Raw genomic sequence first — 14,133 nt, 5'->3', positions numbered from 1 at the left:
CTACAGCTTAATCGGAGTCCACCTGGTGAATTCAGTTGATTGGACTTGATTTGGAAAGACACACACCTGTCTATATAAGCTCTCACAGTTGGCAGTGCATGTTGCAACACAAACCAAACATGAAGTCAAAAGAATTGTCTTCAGACCTCCGAAACAGGATTGTTTCGAGGCACAAATCTGGGGAAGGGTACAGAAAACTTTCTGCTGCTTTGAAGGTCCCAGTGAGCACTGTGGCCTGCATCATCCTTAAATGGAAGAAGTTTGGAACCACCAGGAATCTCCCTAGAGCTGGCCGCCCGCCTAAGCTGAGCAATCGGGGGAGAAGGGCCTTAGTCAGAGAGGTGACCAAGGACCCGACGGTCACTCTGTCAGAGCTCCAGCGTTCCTCTGTGGAGAGAGGAGAAACTTCAAGAAGGACAACCATCTCTGCAGCAATCCACCAATCAGGCTTGTATGGTAGAGTGGCCAGGCGCAAGCCCCTCCTTACTAAAAAGCACATGGCAGCCCGACTGGAGTTTGCCAAAAGGCACCTGGAGGACTCTCAGACCATGAGAAAAAAAATCCTCTGGTCTGATGAGACAAAGATTGAACTATTTGGCATTAATTCCATGCGTCGTGTTTGGAGGAGACCAGGCACCGCTCATCACCTGGAGAACACCATCCCTACAGTGAAGCATGGTGGTGGCAGCATCATGCTGTGGGGGTGTTTTTCATCAGCAGGACCTGGGCGACTAGTCAGGATTGAGGGAAAGATGAATGCAGCCATGTACAGAGACATCTTGGATGAAAACCTGTTCCAGAGTGCTGTTGACCTCAGACTAGGACGACGCTTCATCTTTCAGCAGGACAACGACCCAAAGCACACAGCCAAAATATCAAAGGAGTGGTTTCAGAACAACCATGTCAATGTCCTTGAGTGGCCCAGTCAGAGCCCAGACCTGAATCCCATCGAACATCTCTGGAGAGATCTGAAAATGGCTGTACACCGACGCTCCCCATCCAACCTGATGGAGCTTGAGAGGGTCTGTAAGGAAGAATGGGCCAAACTGCCCAAGAATAGGTGTGCCAAACTTGTAGCAACCTATTCAAAAAGACTTGAGGCTGTAATTGCTGCCAGAGGAGCTTCTACAAAGTATTAAGCAAACGTTATGAATACTTATGCTCATATGATTTCTTGTTATTTTTATTTTTAATAAATTTACAAAAGTCGCATCAAAACTTCTTTCATGTTGTCATTATGGGGTGTTTTGTGTAGAATTCTGAGGAAAAAATGAATTTATTCCTATTATCAATAGGGCTGTAACATAAAAGAATGTGGGAAAAGTGAAGCGTTCTGAATACTTTCCGGACTGACTGTATATTCAAAGATTTGTGCCACATTTTCACGATTTAAAAAACATAGCAGATCTACAAGCTCATAGCGCGGCACTCTGTGCCACGCTATGAGCTTGTAGATCAACATAACATAAGTGAATTGGATGGAGCCCGCACACCATAGGTACTAGCAAGACGTTCTTTATTTAAATAAAGAACGTCTTGCTAGTACCTATGGTGTGCGGGCTCCATCCAATTCACTTAAGTTTCTTTTAGCCCAGCACCCAGCCTGTCGATGTGCGTATTCTACGTCTGCTCTAGATCAACATAACATAACATAATGGTTAAACCACTAAAAGGGGTTCCACTTCCTGCCCAGAATGGGTTAAAAAATGTAGACAGGCTGCCTGTCGAAGGTACAGTGGGAGTTTGTTCCACTTCCACGCCGTCAGCCCCTAGAAGCAGAAAGCTGCATCGCCGTGTGTCTTAAGTTGCCATTTGTTTTAGGCACATGGAGCAGGCCAGCAGTGTTGTTTTTGGCATCAAATTTCTATTTTAGTTTTAGTCTTTGTCTTTTGAATAGTTTTCATTTAGTTTTAGTCACATTTTAGTCACCCGGAATGTTTTATTGTTAGTCTAGTTTTAGTCGACTAAATGTCATGAGATTGTAGTCGACTAAATCTACAGGTGATTTAGTCGACTAAAATGTATTTTGGCGGGCCTTGATGCCGTCGTAATGACTGTTTTTACACTTGAAAATAGCCGATCTACGATGCGTTGTGAGCTTGTAGATCGGCTATTTTCAGCATGCAACTAAGTGTAAAATTACTTATACTGGATATCTTGTCCCACTAGTCCCTTCCTAACATTTTAGTCTAGTTTTTATTTGTTGACGAAATTGTCAATATATTTAGTCTTAGTTTTAGTCACCATAGCATAGTTTCCATTTAGTTTTCGTCAGTGGAAAAAGGTAGTCGACGAACATTTTTCATCTTAGTTTTAGTCGACGAAAACAACACTGGCAGGCCAGCAGTGGAGGGGGGGGGGGCAGTTTGGAACATATCTGGGCAGGCAGGAGTGCTGCACCATACCTGCTCAAATGTGAATCTCGATTTTTTCCTCCTCAAGAATTGAGATCACGATTCTCGTTTTTCTTTTTCTCCATGAAAAGTATTTATTGTCTTTATAGTCTGTAGTTGCTGAACATTAATTACTACATTAAAAAATGTGGCACCTTTGAGCCATAACTACTGTGGCTTTAAACAGACAACATCAAAGTGCTTAAAGGACAACTTTAGTTTTTTTTCAACCAAGGTTCATGTTTTAGGTTGTTATTAGAGAAAGTAAAAGATGAGTGTTCATTTTTCTTTCATTTGATGCTTTCTTTCGTTTTAGGGATTTTAGCCGTTTTTGACAGGGGGGCGGGGGCATTCGAGCATGGGGCTAAATATGTATTTTTTTACAGCATTTTATGGTGATTTATTTTTGTATTATTTACTATAGTCCTAATATACCCCAGGAAATTACATCTGGACACAGAAGATCACAGGATCTACTGAATGTGATCTACCTACTGGGGGAAGGCTTATACTGTGTGTATAGGCTCAATATGTCAGTTTGACACATTCAATAGATCCTGTTATCTAATGTGGTCAGATGTAATTTCTTGGGGTTTATTAGGACTATAGTAAATAATACAAATATAAATCGCCATAATACTTTGTAAAAGAAATACATACTTAGCCCCATGCTCGAATGCCCCCGCCCCCCCCTGTCAAAAACTGCTAAAATACCCAAAACAAAAGAAAGCAGCAAATGAAAGAAAATGAACACTTACCTTTTAGTTTCTCTAATGACATCCTAAAACATGAACCTTGCTTGGAAAAAACTAAAGTTGTCCTTTAACTTAAACCTCTCTTAAAAGTCTCTCTCTTGTAGCAAAAGCATAAGAGTAACTCAAATGAATTGGACAGCTAACTAGTCTTCCTCAAATGTAGAAGTGTCTGAATCTAGATTGCAATCTTTTTTTTTATATATTAAATTTTTTATGAATTGTGCAGCAGTTGCAGGAAGTCATGGAGGTAGGGGGGGGGGGGTGCAAGTTAAAGGACCACTTCACCATTTTTCAACCTATCTTCATATAATTGGTCCTCACTAATGTTCATTATAAAAATGGCACAATTATTTTCTACTCAGTCTGTGTCTCATAGGAGGGCTGTGGGCAGTTCAGAGACCCGGCTTCCAGTGACATCATCATTAGGGAGGTGTTTAACCCATTCTGACCTGAGATCAGATTCATACGAGGTTTTCTGCCGGACACACACTGGTCTGATTAACCCATTCTGACCTGAGATCAGATTCTAGAAATGTCAGTCGCTCTTCGATTAAAAAAAAATGGCAGACCTACAAGCTCGTATCGCGCCACTCGGTGGCGCGATATGAGCTTGTAGATCTGCTATTTTTAACACATTGATTGCTAGAGTTTTCTATTTGCTCAGGCTTGGTGGTGCTGAGCGATTAACATTGGGACTTCTGAACTTTTTCGGGGCCCACAGCGAGGGGCCTCTTATAGCGAGAATCACACCGCATAAATCAAAAGGAAGCCAAACTAGTCCACTTCAATTTAAAAAAAAAATTATGATTCTACCATCTTCCATTCTGGAGATATTGACCTTTTTCTAAAACCTGCTTTTCACTGCACGCTGCTCTTTTGAAAAAACAGCAGAGATATGGAAGGTTGAAGTTGACAGACATTGACAGACAGATATAAAAATGAACACAAATAATATCATATACATACTACACACTGAATGAAAGCCCTGAATGTCTACTTTTAGGAGGAAAACAAATACACATGGTCCCATGTATAGTTTGTCAGTAATTGGCTATTGAATGCAGCTTGCGCCCACCAGAGAGGATTTCAGAAAATGCATGGACCAGAAGAACTATTATTCACAAAATAAGGCCTATAGCGAAATGTACATACTATATACCGTATGAAACAGAAGACTCTCTGCTTTCATAAGAAAAATACTTCTACTGTAATAATAATGAAAATCACACCCCTGTGAAGTGAGCAGTGCAATGTTGCGCAACATTAACTAGTACCAACAAGGTAGACTAGTGGATTTACTGGACTAGTAAACTAGTCGACTAGTTGCTTAATGCCCTAATATACGACGTAAATTCTCCTTTCATTGTCAATGGCAAATGAGACACGAGTTAAGGCAAAAAGCTGTATATAGAAAGAAAACAAGTTTTTTTATTATCGTGAGAACGATGGCGTCCATTATCGTATTGCAACCGTTCAGCTTCTATTAGCTGGGATAACCCATCGATGATCGTCAGTGGGGGAACGGGTTCTGAACTGACCACAGGCGGGTTCTGAACTGCCCACAGGCGGGTTCTGAACTGCCCACAGGCGGGTTCTGAACTGACCGGGTTCTGAACTGCCCACAGGCGGTTTCTGAACTGCCCACAGGCGGTTTCTGAACTGCCCACAGGCGGGTTCTGAACTGCCCACAGGCGGGTTCTGAACTGCCCACAGGCGGGTTCTGAACTGCCCACAGGCGGGTTCTGAACTGCCCACAGGCGGGTTCTGAACTGCCCACAGGCGGTTTCTGAACTGACCACAGGCGGGTTCTGAACTGCCCACAGGCGGGTTCTGAACTGCCCACAGGCGGGTTCTGAACTGCCCACAGGCGGTTTCTGAACTGCCCACAGGCGGGTTCTGAACTGCCCACAGGCGGGTTCTGAACTGACCGGGTTCTGAACTGCCCACAGGCGGGTTCTGAACTGCCCACAGGCGGGTTCTGAACTGCCCACAGGCGGGTTCTGAACTGCCCACAGGCGGGTTCTGAACTGACCGGGTTCTGTACTGCCCACAGGCGGGTTCTGAACTGCCCACAGGCGGGTTCTGAACTGCCCACAGGCGGGTTCTGAACTGCCCACAGGTGGGTTCTGAACTGACCGGGTTCTGAACTGCCCACAGGCGGGTTCTGAACTGCCCACAGGCGGGTTCTGAACTGCCCACAGGCGGGTTCTGAACTGCCCACAGGCGGGTTCTGAACTGACCGGGTTCTGAACTGCCCACAGGCGGGTTCTGAACTGCCCACAGGCGGGTTCTGAACTGACCGGGTTCTGTACTGCCCACAGGCGGGTTCTGAACTGCCCACAGGCGGGTTCTGAACTGACCGGGTTCTGTACTGCCCACAGGCGGGTTCTGAACTGCCCACAGGCCCCATCCTACGAGAAACCGCCCCCTTTAAGACGCATTGAGGTGAACCTTGCGGCAGCTGGTGCAGCGGTAGGGTTTCTCCAGGTGCAGCTTCTGGTGCGTCCTCATGTTCTGCAGGAAGGCGAAGTCCTTGCCGCAGTCGGGACATTTGTAGGGTTTCTCCCCCGTGTGTATGATGAGGTGCTGCTGCAGGTAGCTGCTGAAGCGGAAGCTCTTCCCGCACTCTTTGCAGCGGTACGGTTTGTCCTGCAAAGGATCCAGTCAGTTAAAGGACCACTTCACCACTTTTTCAACCTTCAGAAACCGCTTCAGGTTCACGGTTCAGAGAAACCGTCTTCCAGTGACAGCATCGATGGGGAATACAAGCTAATAGAAACGGCAGGCTTTCTAGTCCTGAAAAGTTGCAATGTGAAAATGTTCTCACGATAATGAAAATCTAAATATTTTTGTTAAAGAATCTTGTTAAAAAAAAAAATCTGCCTAATGATGATGTCACTGGAAGACGGTTTCTAAACAGCCCACAGCCCTCCTATGAGACACAGACTGAGTAGAATAAACTTGTGCCATTTTTTCATGATTAATTGTTTAATCCAGGGTTCGATGGCGCCTACTACGACACATCCCCGCCTTTTGTTTTATGTGTTTAATCCGCTGTATTGTAATAATTAAAAAGAAACTCCGCCTTTGCCGCGGAGCTGGTAGTGAGACCTTCATGTTATGACAACGAAACCGGGAAATCAACACATGCTGTGTGGGCTGCTGCTAGGGCTTCTGGGAAATTGAGGCCAATGCAAATGGACGGGGTACAACGCCTCATGGAGGCGGGTCTTGTGGGGGCCGTCTCGCGGCGCACCAAGATGGCGGGTGGTGCGATCGGTTCATAACAAACCGAGGAACCTTTTTTCGCCGGATCAAAAGCCCAAATAATTCAGCGTATGCTCTAAAAGGTAATAAAACAATCTCGGCAGCGTAGAATATTTGATTAAAATGCGGGTTATAAAACAAGAAAAACAACAAAAGATAGCCTACTTTGGCAGCCCTTGTGCTGCAAATGTCTGTTTGGTAGCAAACTACGGCATGCATCTTCGATTATACAAAAATAGCAGACCTACAAGCTCTACGAGCTTGTAGATCTGCTATTTTTCAATAGCTAAAGCATAGCATAATGCTAACAGCAAAAGGGGTTCCCGCCCAAGATGGGTTAAACGGACAGGTATCAGTCAAAAGGGAGACATCAAAAGAGGAAGGATGGATGGGGAAGGATCAACATATGGAATGTCAGATGGAAGGTCAGAAGCTCCATATATGGAGACCTAAGGGTTTGAGGTCTGATGTAGAGTTGCTGGCCGGCTCCATATTATGCAGATCCAAGTCCTCTCCATGTATGGCTATATATCCAGGGTTTTGATGAGGTCAGTGTCGTGATCTCCATATATGGAGACGGCCAAATATGGCCTAAATGGGTTTATATAAATTAACTCTTCGCAGCGGTACAGCTTGTCCTGCAAATTGCCCATTCATTCATTCATTCATTCATTCATTGATAGTTTATGATAACCTTATCCCATTCTGAACGGGAACCCATTTTGGTGTTACCATCATGTTATGCTTTAGCTATTGAAAAATAGCAGATCTACAAGCTCATAGCGCGCCACCGAGTGGCGCGCTACGAGCTTGTAGGTCTGCTATTCAGAATCTGATCTCAGGTCAGAATGAGTTATGGATCGACTATTTGATAAGCAGATGAAAGGGAAATTCTTGTCATAAACCAAAAAATGAACGCAGGAACAAAATTGCCATCAGCTTGACACAGGCACCCCCCTCCCCACACCCCCCCCCCCCCCCCCTCACACATCCCCCCCCCCACACACACAGACGCCTCCCCCCCCCTCTGCAGTGCTTGAGTCTAAAGTGACTGGAGACCGTCTCCGTTCTCTCCAAAAAGCAATTGAATATGATGGAATATGATTAAGGAATAAGGATTACTGTGATTGTGGAAAGCACACACACACACACACACACACACACACACACACACACACACACACACACACACACACACGCCTCGTTACCTTGGAGTGGATGCGCATGTGCAGCTCCAGCACGGAGCGATGGCGGAAGGTCTTTCCGCACTCGGGACACGTGTAGGTTCTGCTGCTGGCGGCGTCGGGCCGCCACTTCCCCTTCACCGCGCCGGCCGCGCTGCTCAGGGTGACCAGCTTGGTGTGGGGGAGGAGGGGGAGGGGGGCGGCGCCGGCGCCGCCGTCGGCCCCGCCCCCCGGGCCCGGCCTGCCGCACCGCGCCGGGAGACGCATCTGCTTCATGTAGTGCGCCGACGAGTTGTGCGCCCTCAGGAGGTGGCCGAACAGCATGGGCTCGTCCCGGAAGGTGCTGGGGGTTCAAAGGTTCAAGGTTCAACTTTATTTAGTGTCCCCGACGAAGGGCAAATCGGGTTGCAGCATAGACAGTACATTAAACAATGAATGAAACAGTACAAAGAAAATACCAGAGTACAAAGGTGCACACAACCATTAACCCATTCTGACCTGAGATCAGATTCATACGAGGTTTCCGCTGGACTCACACTGGTCTGATAATTAATTAAACAATGAATGAAACAGTACAAACAAACAAACAGTTCACACAGCGGATACCAGAGTACAAAGGTGCACACGACCATTACAGTGCAGGCGTTTAAAGTGCTATGCGATAGGTCATAAAAGTGCGTGTGCATAGACATTAGGCACCAGATAATACAGTAAAAAGTGAAAGTGCTGGCCCAGGCCGTAGCGTAACGGTCTGGGCACCGGACTGGTGATCCAGTCGCGGTGTGCCGCGGGTTCGACTCCCGGACCCGACACGGCCTTTACCGCATGTCATCCCCCCATCTCTCTCCCGTTTCCTGTCAGCCTACTTTCTATCCCTTAAAAAAAATCAATAAAGGCGTAAGCCACAAAAAAATATCTTAAAAAAAAAAAAAAAAGTGAAAGTGCTCATCATAAGGTTATATCCTCGATCTATACCCACGGCAGCATTCAGTGTGTGAATAGAGAGACAGGGACAAAGGAATGTTTGTGCCTGTTTTTTTGTGGCCCAATAAGAGGCTCGCAAGCGACGGCCGGATGGGAGAAGGATGTACTCTCCGTGTAGAGGCTGAGCAGCATCAGATCGGATACACAGGGCTTTGTTAAAGGGATTGTTACATTAAAAAAAAGGTTTTGGAATTGTTCTTGTTTTTTTTAGGTTTTCTAATCTCAATTGCACCCAAAAAACATGAACTTTTAACATTCAGTAGATTTTCTGTGATCTGGGGTTTTCTGGCTCAAACAGGTGCTCTGATTTGCCGGCAGTGACATCACTTACTGCAAAACCCATATATGTCAATGGGATTTGCCAGCAGATGTCACTGTTTCACTGTGTTGCCTGTTTTCATTGTAGCTCAAAAGGCCCAAAAAACCCCAAAGAAAACTTCAGACCACAGAAAATCCACTGAATGTTCAAAGTTCAGGTTTTTTGGGTGTAATTGAGGTCATAAAACCTAAAAGAAAAAAGAAAAAGAAAAATAAATGAAAATGAATGTCATAAAACCTTTAAGACATTATTTTGTCAGAGGTGAATAATGCTATATGCTAGATCGGATACACAGGGCTTTGTTAAGTACCTGGGGCAGTGCGGGCAGGTGTGCCCCTCCTCCCAGTGCAGACGCCGCTGCAGGCTCTCGCTGTCGGGATGCGTGGACGCGGACGTCGCCGCGGATGTCGCGGACGCCGCCGCGGATGTCGTCGCGGCCGCCGCCGCCATCGCCGTCTCCTTGCCCAGGACCGCGTTGTCCAGGGTCTCGAACTCCGCCTCGTGGATCTGCATGTGACCCCTGAGGTCGGCGGGGGAGTGGCACACCTATGGAAATATGGGAGAAAAAACATCATTCCTGTTAGGGATCTTTAGGTCCCACGATTCCATTCCATTCCATTCGATTCTTGGGGTGACGATTCGATTCAAAAACCATCTTTTCGATTTTTCCGATTCTCGATTCAAAAAAGATTTTTTCCGATTCTAAAGCAGTTTTATTTTATTTTATTAAAAACAATTAAATTGAATTTTAGCATGATCTACTCCAGTCTTCTGGCATGAAAGCAGAGTACATTTAGTAAAAAGCTTGTATAATTGTAAAGGTTTTATCAACTGAATGATTTAAACACACAAAGGTTCAATCCAAGAGTAAGAACATGTCTCATTTATTTAGCTTGCACAAATTTGAACCAGTACAAAAGTTACAAAATCTCTTCTCACTCAATACCAGAACAATACATTAGTATTAAAACAGGTGTAAAATAAATACAATTGGCAGGCTTAGCTTAGCTGGTAGTAAATGCACTATGCAGAAACTCAGGCCATAATGCATTGCATGCACAGGTACATTTGTGCAAGAAAAAACAAACAAAAAAAACAACGATTTTTGGAAAATGAGAATCGATTCTGAATCGGACGGCATTAGAATCGCGATTCTAACTCAAATCGATTTTTTTTGACAGGCCTAATTCCTGTACTCGGCAGCAGTTCAGTGGAATGTCTTGCCTTTCAGCCTCAAGGTGATCAGTTCCTTAAATCCACAATAAAAAGATGGTTGGCCAAAAACATGTCCTCATTTTTATTTTAGTATACTGACTTTTATAGTGTAGAATAGATAAATGGCACAAATGAAAAAAGGGGAAAAAAAAGTCAGTTTATATGAATTTTGTCCTGTTTTTTTGTGTTTTATGTTTTATGTTTGTTTTTTTGCGGTATTGTACCGTTATTGTCTGTTGATCCCCTTCCCCTTTCCCCCAAGAGGACCACAATGGAAACAAGCCCTGACCTTTTGAAAATATATTTTTCAATAAAGTATTCAATTTAAAGGGATTGTGACATTTAAAAAAAGGTTTTGGAATTGTTCTTGTTTTTTTTTAGGTTTTCTAATCTCAATTGCACCCAAAAAACATAAACTTTTAACATTCAGTCGATTTTCTGTGATCTGGGGTTTTCTGGATCAAACAGGTGCTCTGATTTGCCGGCAGTAAGTGACATCACTTACTGCAAATCCCATATATGTCAATGGGATTTGCCAGCAGATGTCACTGTTTTCACTGTGTTGCCTGTTTTCATTGTGGCTCAAAAGGCCCAAAAAACCCCAAAGAAAACTTTAGACCACAGAAAATCCACTGAATGTTCAAAGTTCAGGTTTTTTTGGGTGTAATTGAGGTCATAAAACCTAAAAGAAAAAAGAAAAAGAAAAAGAAATGAGAATGAATGTCATAAAACCTTTAACCCATTCTGAGCGGGAACCCATTTTGGTGTTAGCATCATGTTATGCTTTAGCTATTTAAAAATAGCAGATCTACAAGCTCATAGCGCGCCACCGAGTGGCGCGCTACGAGCTTGTAGGTCTGCTATTTTAGAAAAATCGAAGAACGACTGACATTTTTTAGAATCTGATCTCAGGTCAGAATGGGTCAATCAGACCAATGTGTGTCCAGTGAAAACCTCGTATGAATCTGATCTCAGGTCAGAATGGGTTAATATTCAATTCACACCTGGGGACAGAGGGGGCAGCTGTAGGAGCGTCTGGGCGGCGGCGCCGGCGGCGTCTGGGCGGCGACGAGGCTCTGCAGGCCGCCGGCGTTCTCCTTGCCGCCCGGCGGGCCTCTGGCGTAGAGGGCGTCGCCGTGGTGGTGGTGGGCGGCGGCTACGGTCTGCGCCGCCGCCTGCTGCCTCCTGGAGGAGGAGGAGGAGGGGGGCAGCACGGGGCCGTGCAGACGGTGCTGACGACAGTGGGCCTTCATGTTCTGGGCGAAGGCGAAGGTTCTGCCGCAGTCGGGGCAGCGGAAGGGCTTCTGACCCGTGTGGAGGTACTGGAGAGAGAGAGAGGGGGGAGGGGGGGGGATTCAGTCGTTAGACCCGAGACCAGATTCTACAAACGTCTACAAACGACCTGGTTCTGTACCGACCATAGACTGTAAAAAGACAAAGCGTTCCCCGGGTCTAACATGGACGTAAAATGAAGCCTGTAATTCCTTGCACTGTAAGTCGCCATCTTTCTAGATCCGTTTGGGCCCAGCTGGCCCATTGGCTGGCTCCGTTTGGGCCCAGCTGGCCATTGGCTGGCCCAGACAACGAGGCGGGACTTCCCTCCCCTTACTCTTCGTTGGTTTTTATTTTGACTGAACGGGGGGGTGGCTCCCGATCATAGACTGTAACGGTAGTCACGCCCCTCAGAACATACGCGACTTTATGGTCATTTCTTTTAATAAATTATTTTCCAAAAATAATATTATGACATTAGAAATGAGACTTTAAACTAGTGACTGGAAGCAGAAAGTATTCATGACCATGTTTATTAAGGTAATACAGTCTAGGTGAAGTTGGGCCCAAATACATGGATCTCTATGGAGATATGGGTTTTTTTGGGCCCAATGACAGCGCCACAACAGACCATTATATGAACTTTCAGGAAATCCCGATTTCCTTAGTGGCTTCACGAAATATCTGTCTGACTGCCGCCCTGGTTAAATATCTGTCTGACTGCCCCCCTGGTTAAATATCTGTCTGACTGCCCCCCTGGTTAAATATCTGTCTGACTGCCCCCCTGGTTAAATATCTGTCTGACTGCCCCCCTGGTTAAATATCTGTCTGACTGCCCCCCTGGTTAAATATCTGTCTGACTGCCCCCCTGGTTAAATATCTGTCTGACTGTCCCCCTGGTTAAATATCTGTCTGACTGCCCCCCCTGGTTAAATATCTGTCTGACTGCCCCCCTGGTTAAATATCTGTCTGACTGCCCCCCTGGTTAAATATCTGTCTGACTGCCCCCCTGGTTAAATATCTGTCTGACTGCCCCCCTGGTTAAATATCTGTCTGACTGCCCCCCTGGTTAAATATCTGTCTGACTGCCCCCCTGGTTAAATATCTGTCTGACTGCCCCCCTGGTTAAATATCTGTCTGACTGCCCCCCTGGTTAAATATCTGTCTGACTGCCCCCCTGGTTAAATATCTGTCTGACTGCCCCCCTGGTTAAATATCTGTCTGACTGCCCCCCTGGTTAAATATCTGTCTGACTGCCCCCCTGGTTAAATATCTGTCTGACTGCCCCCCTGGTTAAATATCTGTCTGACTGCCCCCCTGGTTAAATATCTGTCTGACTGCCCCCCTGGTTAAATATCTGTCTGACTGCCCCCCTGGTTAAATATCTGTCTGACTGCCCCCCTGGTTAAATATCTGTCTGACTGCCCCCCCTGGTTAAATATCTGTCTGACTGCCCCCCTGGTTAAATATCTGTCTGACTGCCCCCCCTGGTTAAATATCTGTCTGACTGCCCCCCTGGTTAAATATCTGTCTGACTGCCCCCCTGGTTAAATATCTGTCTGACTGCCCCCCTGGTTAAATATCTGTCTGACTGCCCCCCTGGTTAAATATCTGTCTGACTGCCCCCCTGGTTAAATATCTGTCTGACTGCCCCCCTGGTTAAATATCTGTCTGACTGCCCCCCTGGTTAAATATCTGTCTGACTGCCCCCCTGGTTAAATATCTGTCTGACTGCCCCCCTGGTTAAATATCTGTCTGACTGCCCCCCTGGTTAAATATCTGTCTGACTGCCCCCCTGGTTAAATATCTGTCTGACTGCCCCCCTGGTTAAATATCTGTCTGACTGCCCCCCTGGTTAAATATCTGTCTGACTGCCCCCCTGGTTAAATATCTGTCTGACTGCCCCCCTGGTTAAATATCTGTCTGACTGCCCCCCCTGGTTAAATATCTGTCTGACTGCCCCCCTGGTTAAATATCTGTCTGACTGCCCCCCTGGTTAAATATCTGTCTGACTGCCCCCCTGGTTAAATATCTGTCTGACTGCCCCCCTGGTTAAATATCTGTCTGATTGCCCCCCTGGTTAAATATCTGTCTGACTGCCCCCCTGGTTAAATATCTGTCTGACTGCCCCCCCTGGTTAAATATCTGTCTGACTGCCCCCCTGGTTAAATATCTGTCTGACTGCCCCCCTGGTTAAATATCTGTCTGACTGCCTCCCTGGTTAAATATCTGTCTGACTGCCCCCCTGGTTAAATATCTGTCTGACTGCCCCCCTGGTTAAATATCTGTCTGACTGCCCCCCTGGTTAAATATCTGTCTGACTGCCTCCCTGGTTAAATATCTGTCTGACTGCCCCCCTGGTTAAATATCTGTCTGACTGCCTCCCTGGTTAAATATCTGTCTGACTGCCCCCCTGGTTAAATATCTGTCTGACTGCCCCCCTGGTACTGACCTGGTGGTCAGTGGTTCTGTACTGACCTGGTGGTCAGTGGTTCTGTACTGACCTGGTGGTCAGTGGTTCTGTACTGACCTGGTGGTCAGTGGTTCTGTACTGACCTGGTGGTCAGTGGTTCTGTACTGACCTGGTGGTCAGTGGTTCTGTACTGACCTGGTGGTCAGTGGTTCTGTACTGACCTGGTTCTGTAGGTTCTGTACTGACCTGGTGGTCAGTGGTTCTGTACTGACCTGGTGGTCAGTGGTTCTGTACTGACCCGTTGGTTCTGTACTGACCTGGTGGTCAGTGG

At 46.1% G+C, this 14,133-nt stretch overlaps 1 protein-coding gene across 1 annotated transcript in view; it reads right to left on the bottom strand.

Moving 5' to 3' along the window:
- LOC310856076 (uncharacterized protein) overlaps positions 1–14,133 on the bottom strand; it is a gene marked incomplete at its 5' end in the record, with an annotated part of 38,196 nt that overhangs the window by 11,449 nt on the left and 12,614 nt on the right. Inside the window, 4 exons of the mRNA XM_083761293.1 lie at positions 5,600–5,797; positions 7,624–7,942; positions 9,213–9,448; positions 11,122–11,439. Coding sequence (XP_083617419.1) covers positions 5,600–5,797; positions 7,624–7,942; positions 9,213–9,448; positions 11,122–11,439 — 1,071 coding nt within the window. The remainder of the gene's footprint in view (positions 1–5,599; positions 5,798–7,623; positions 7,943–9,212; positions 9,449–11,121; positions 11,440–14,133) is intronic.

This window comes from Protomyctophum parallelum, assembly GCF_964188405.1.
Source record: "Protomyctophum parallelum genome assembly, chromosome: 3".
Lineage (NCBI taxonomy): Eukaryota > Metazoa > Chordata > Actinopteri > Myctophiformes > Myctophidae > Protomyctophum > Protomyctophum parallelum.
The sequence above is the reverse complement of the archived record's forward strand: the minus strand, read 5'-3'. Positions and strand labels throughout refer to the sequence as shown.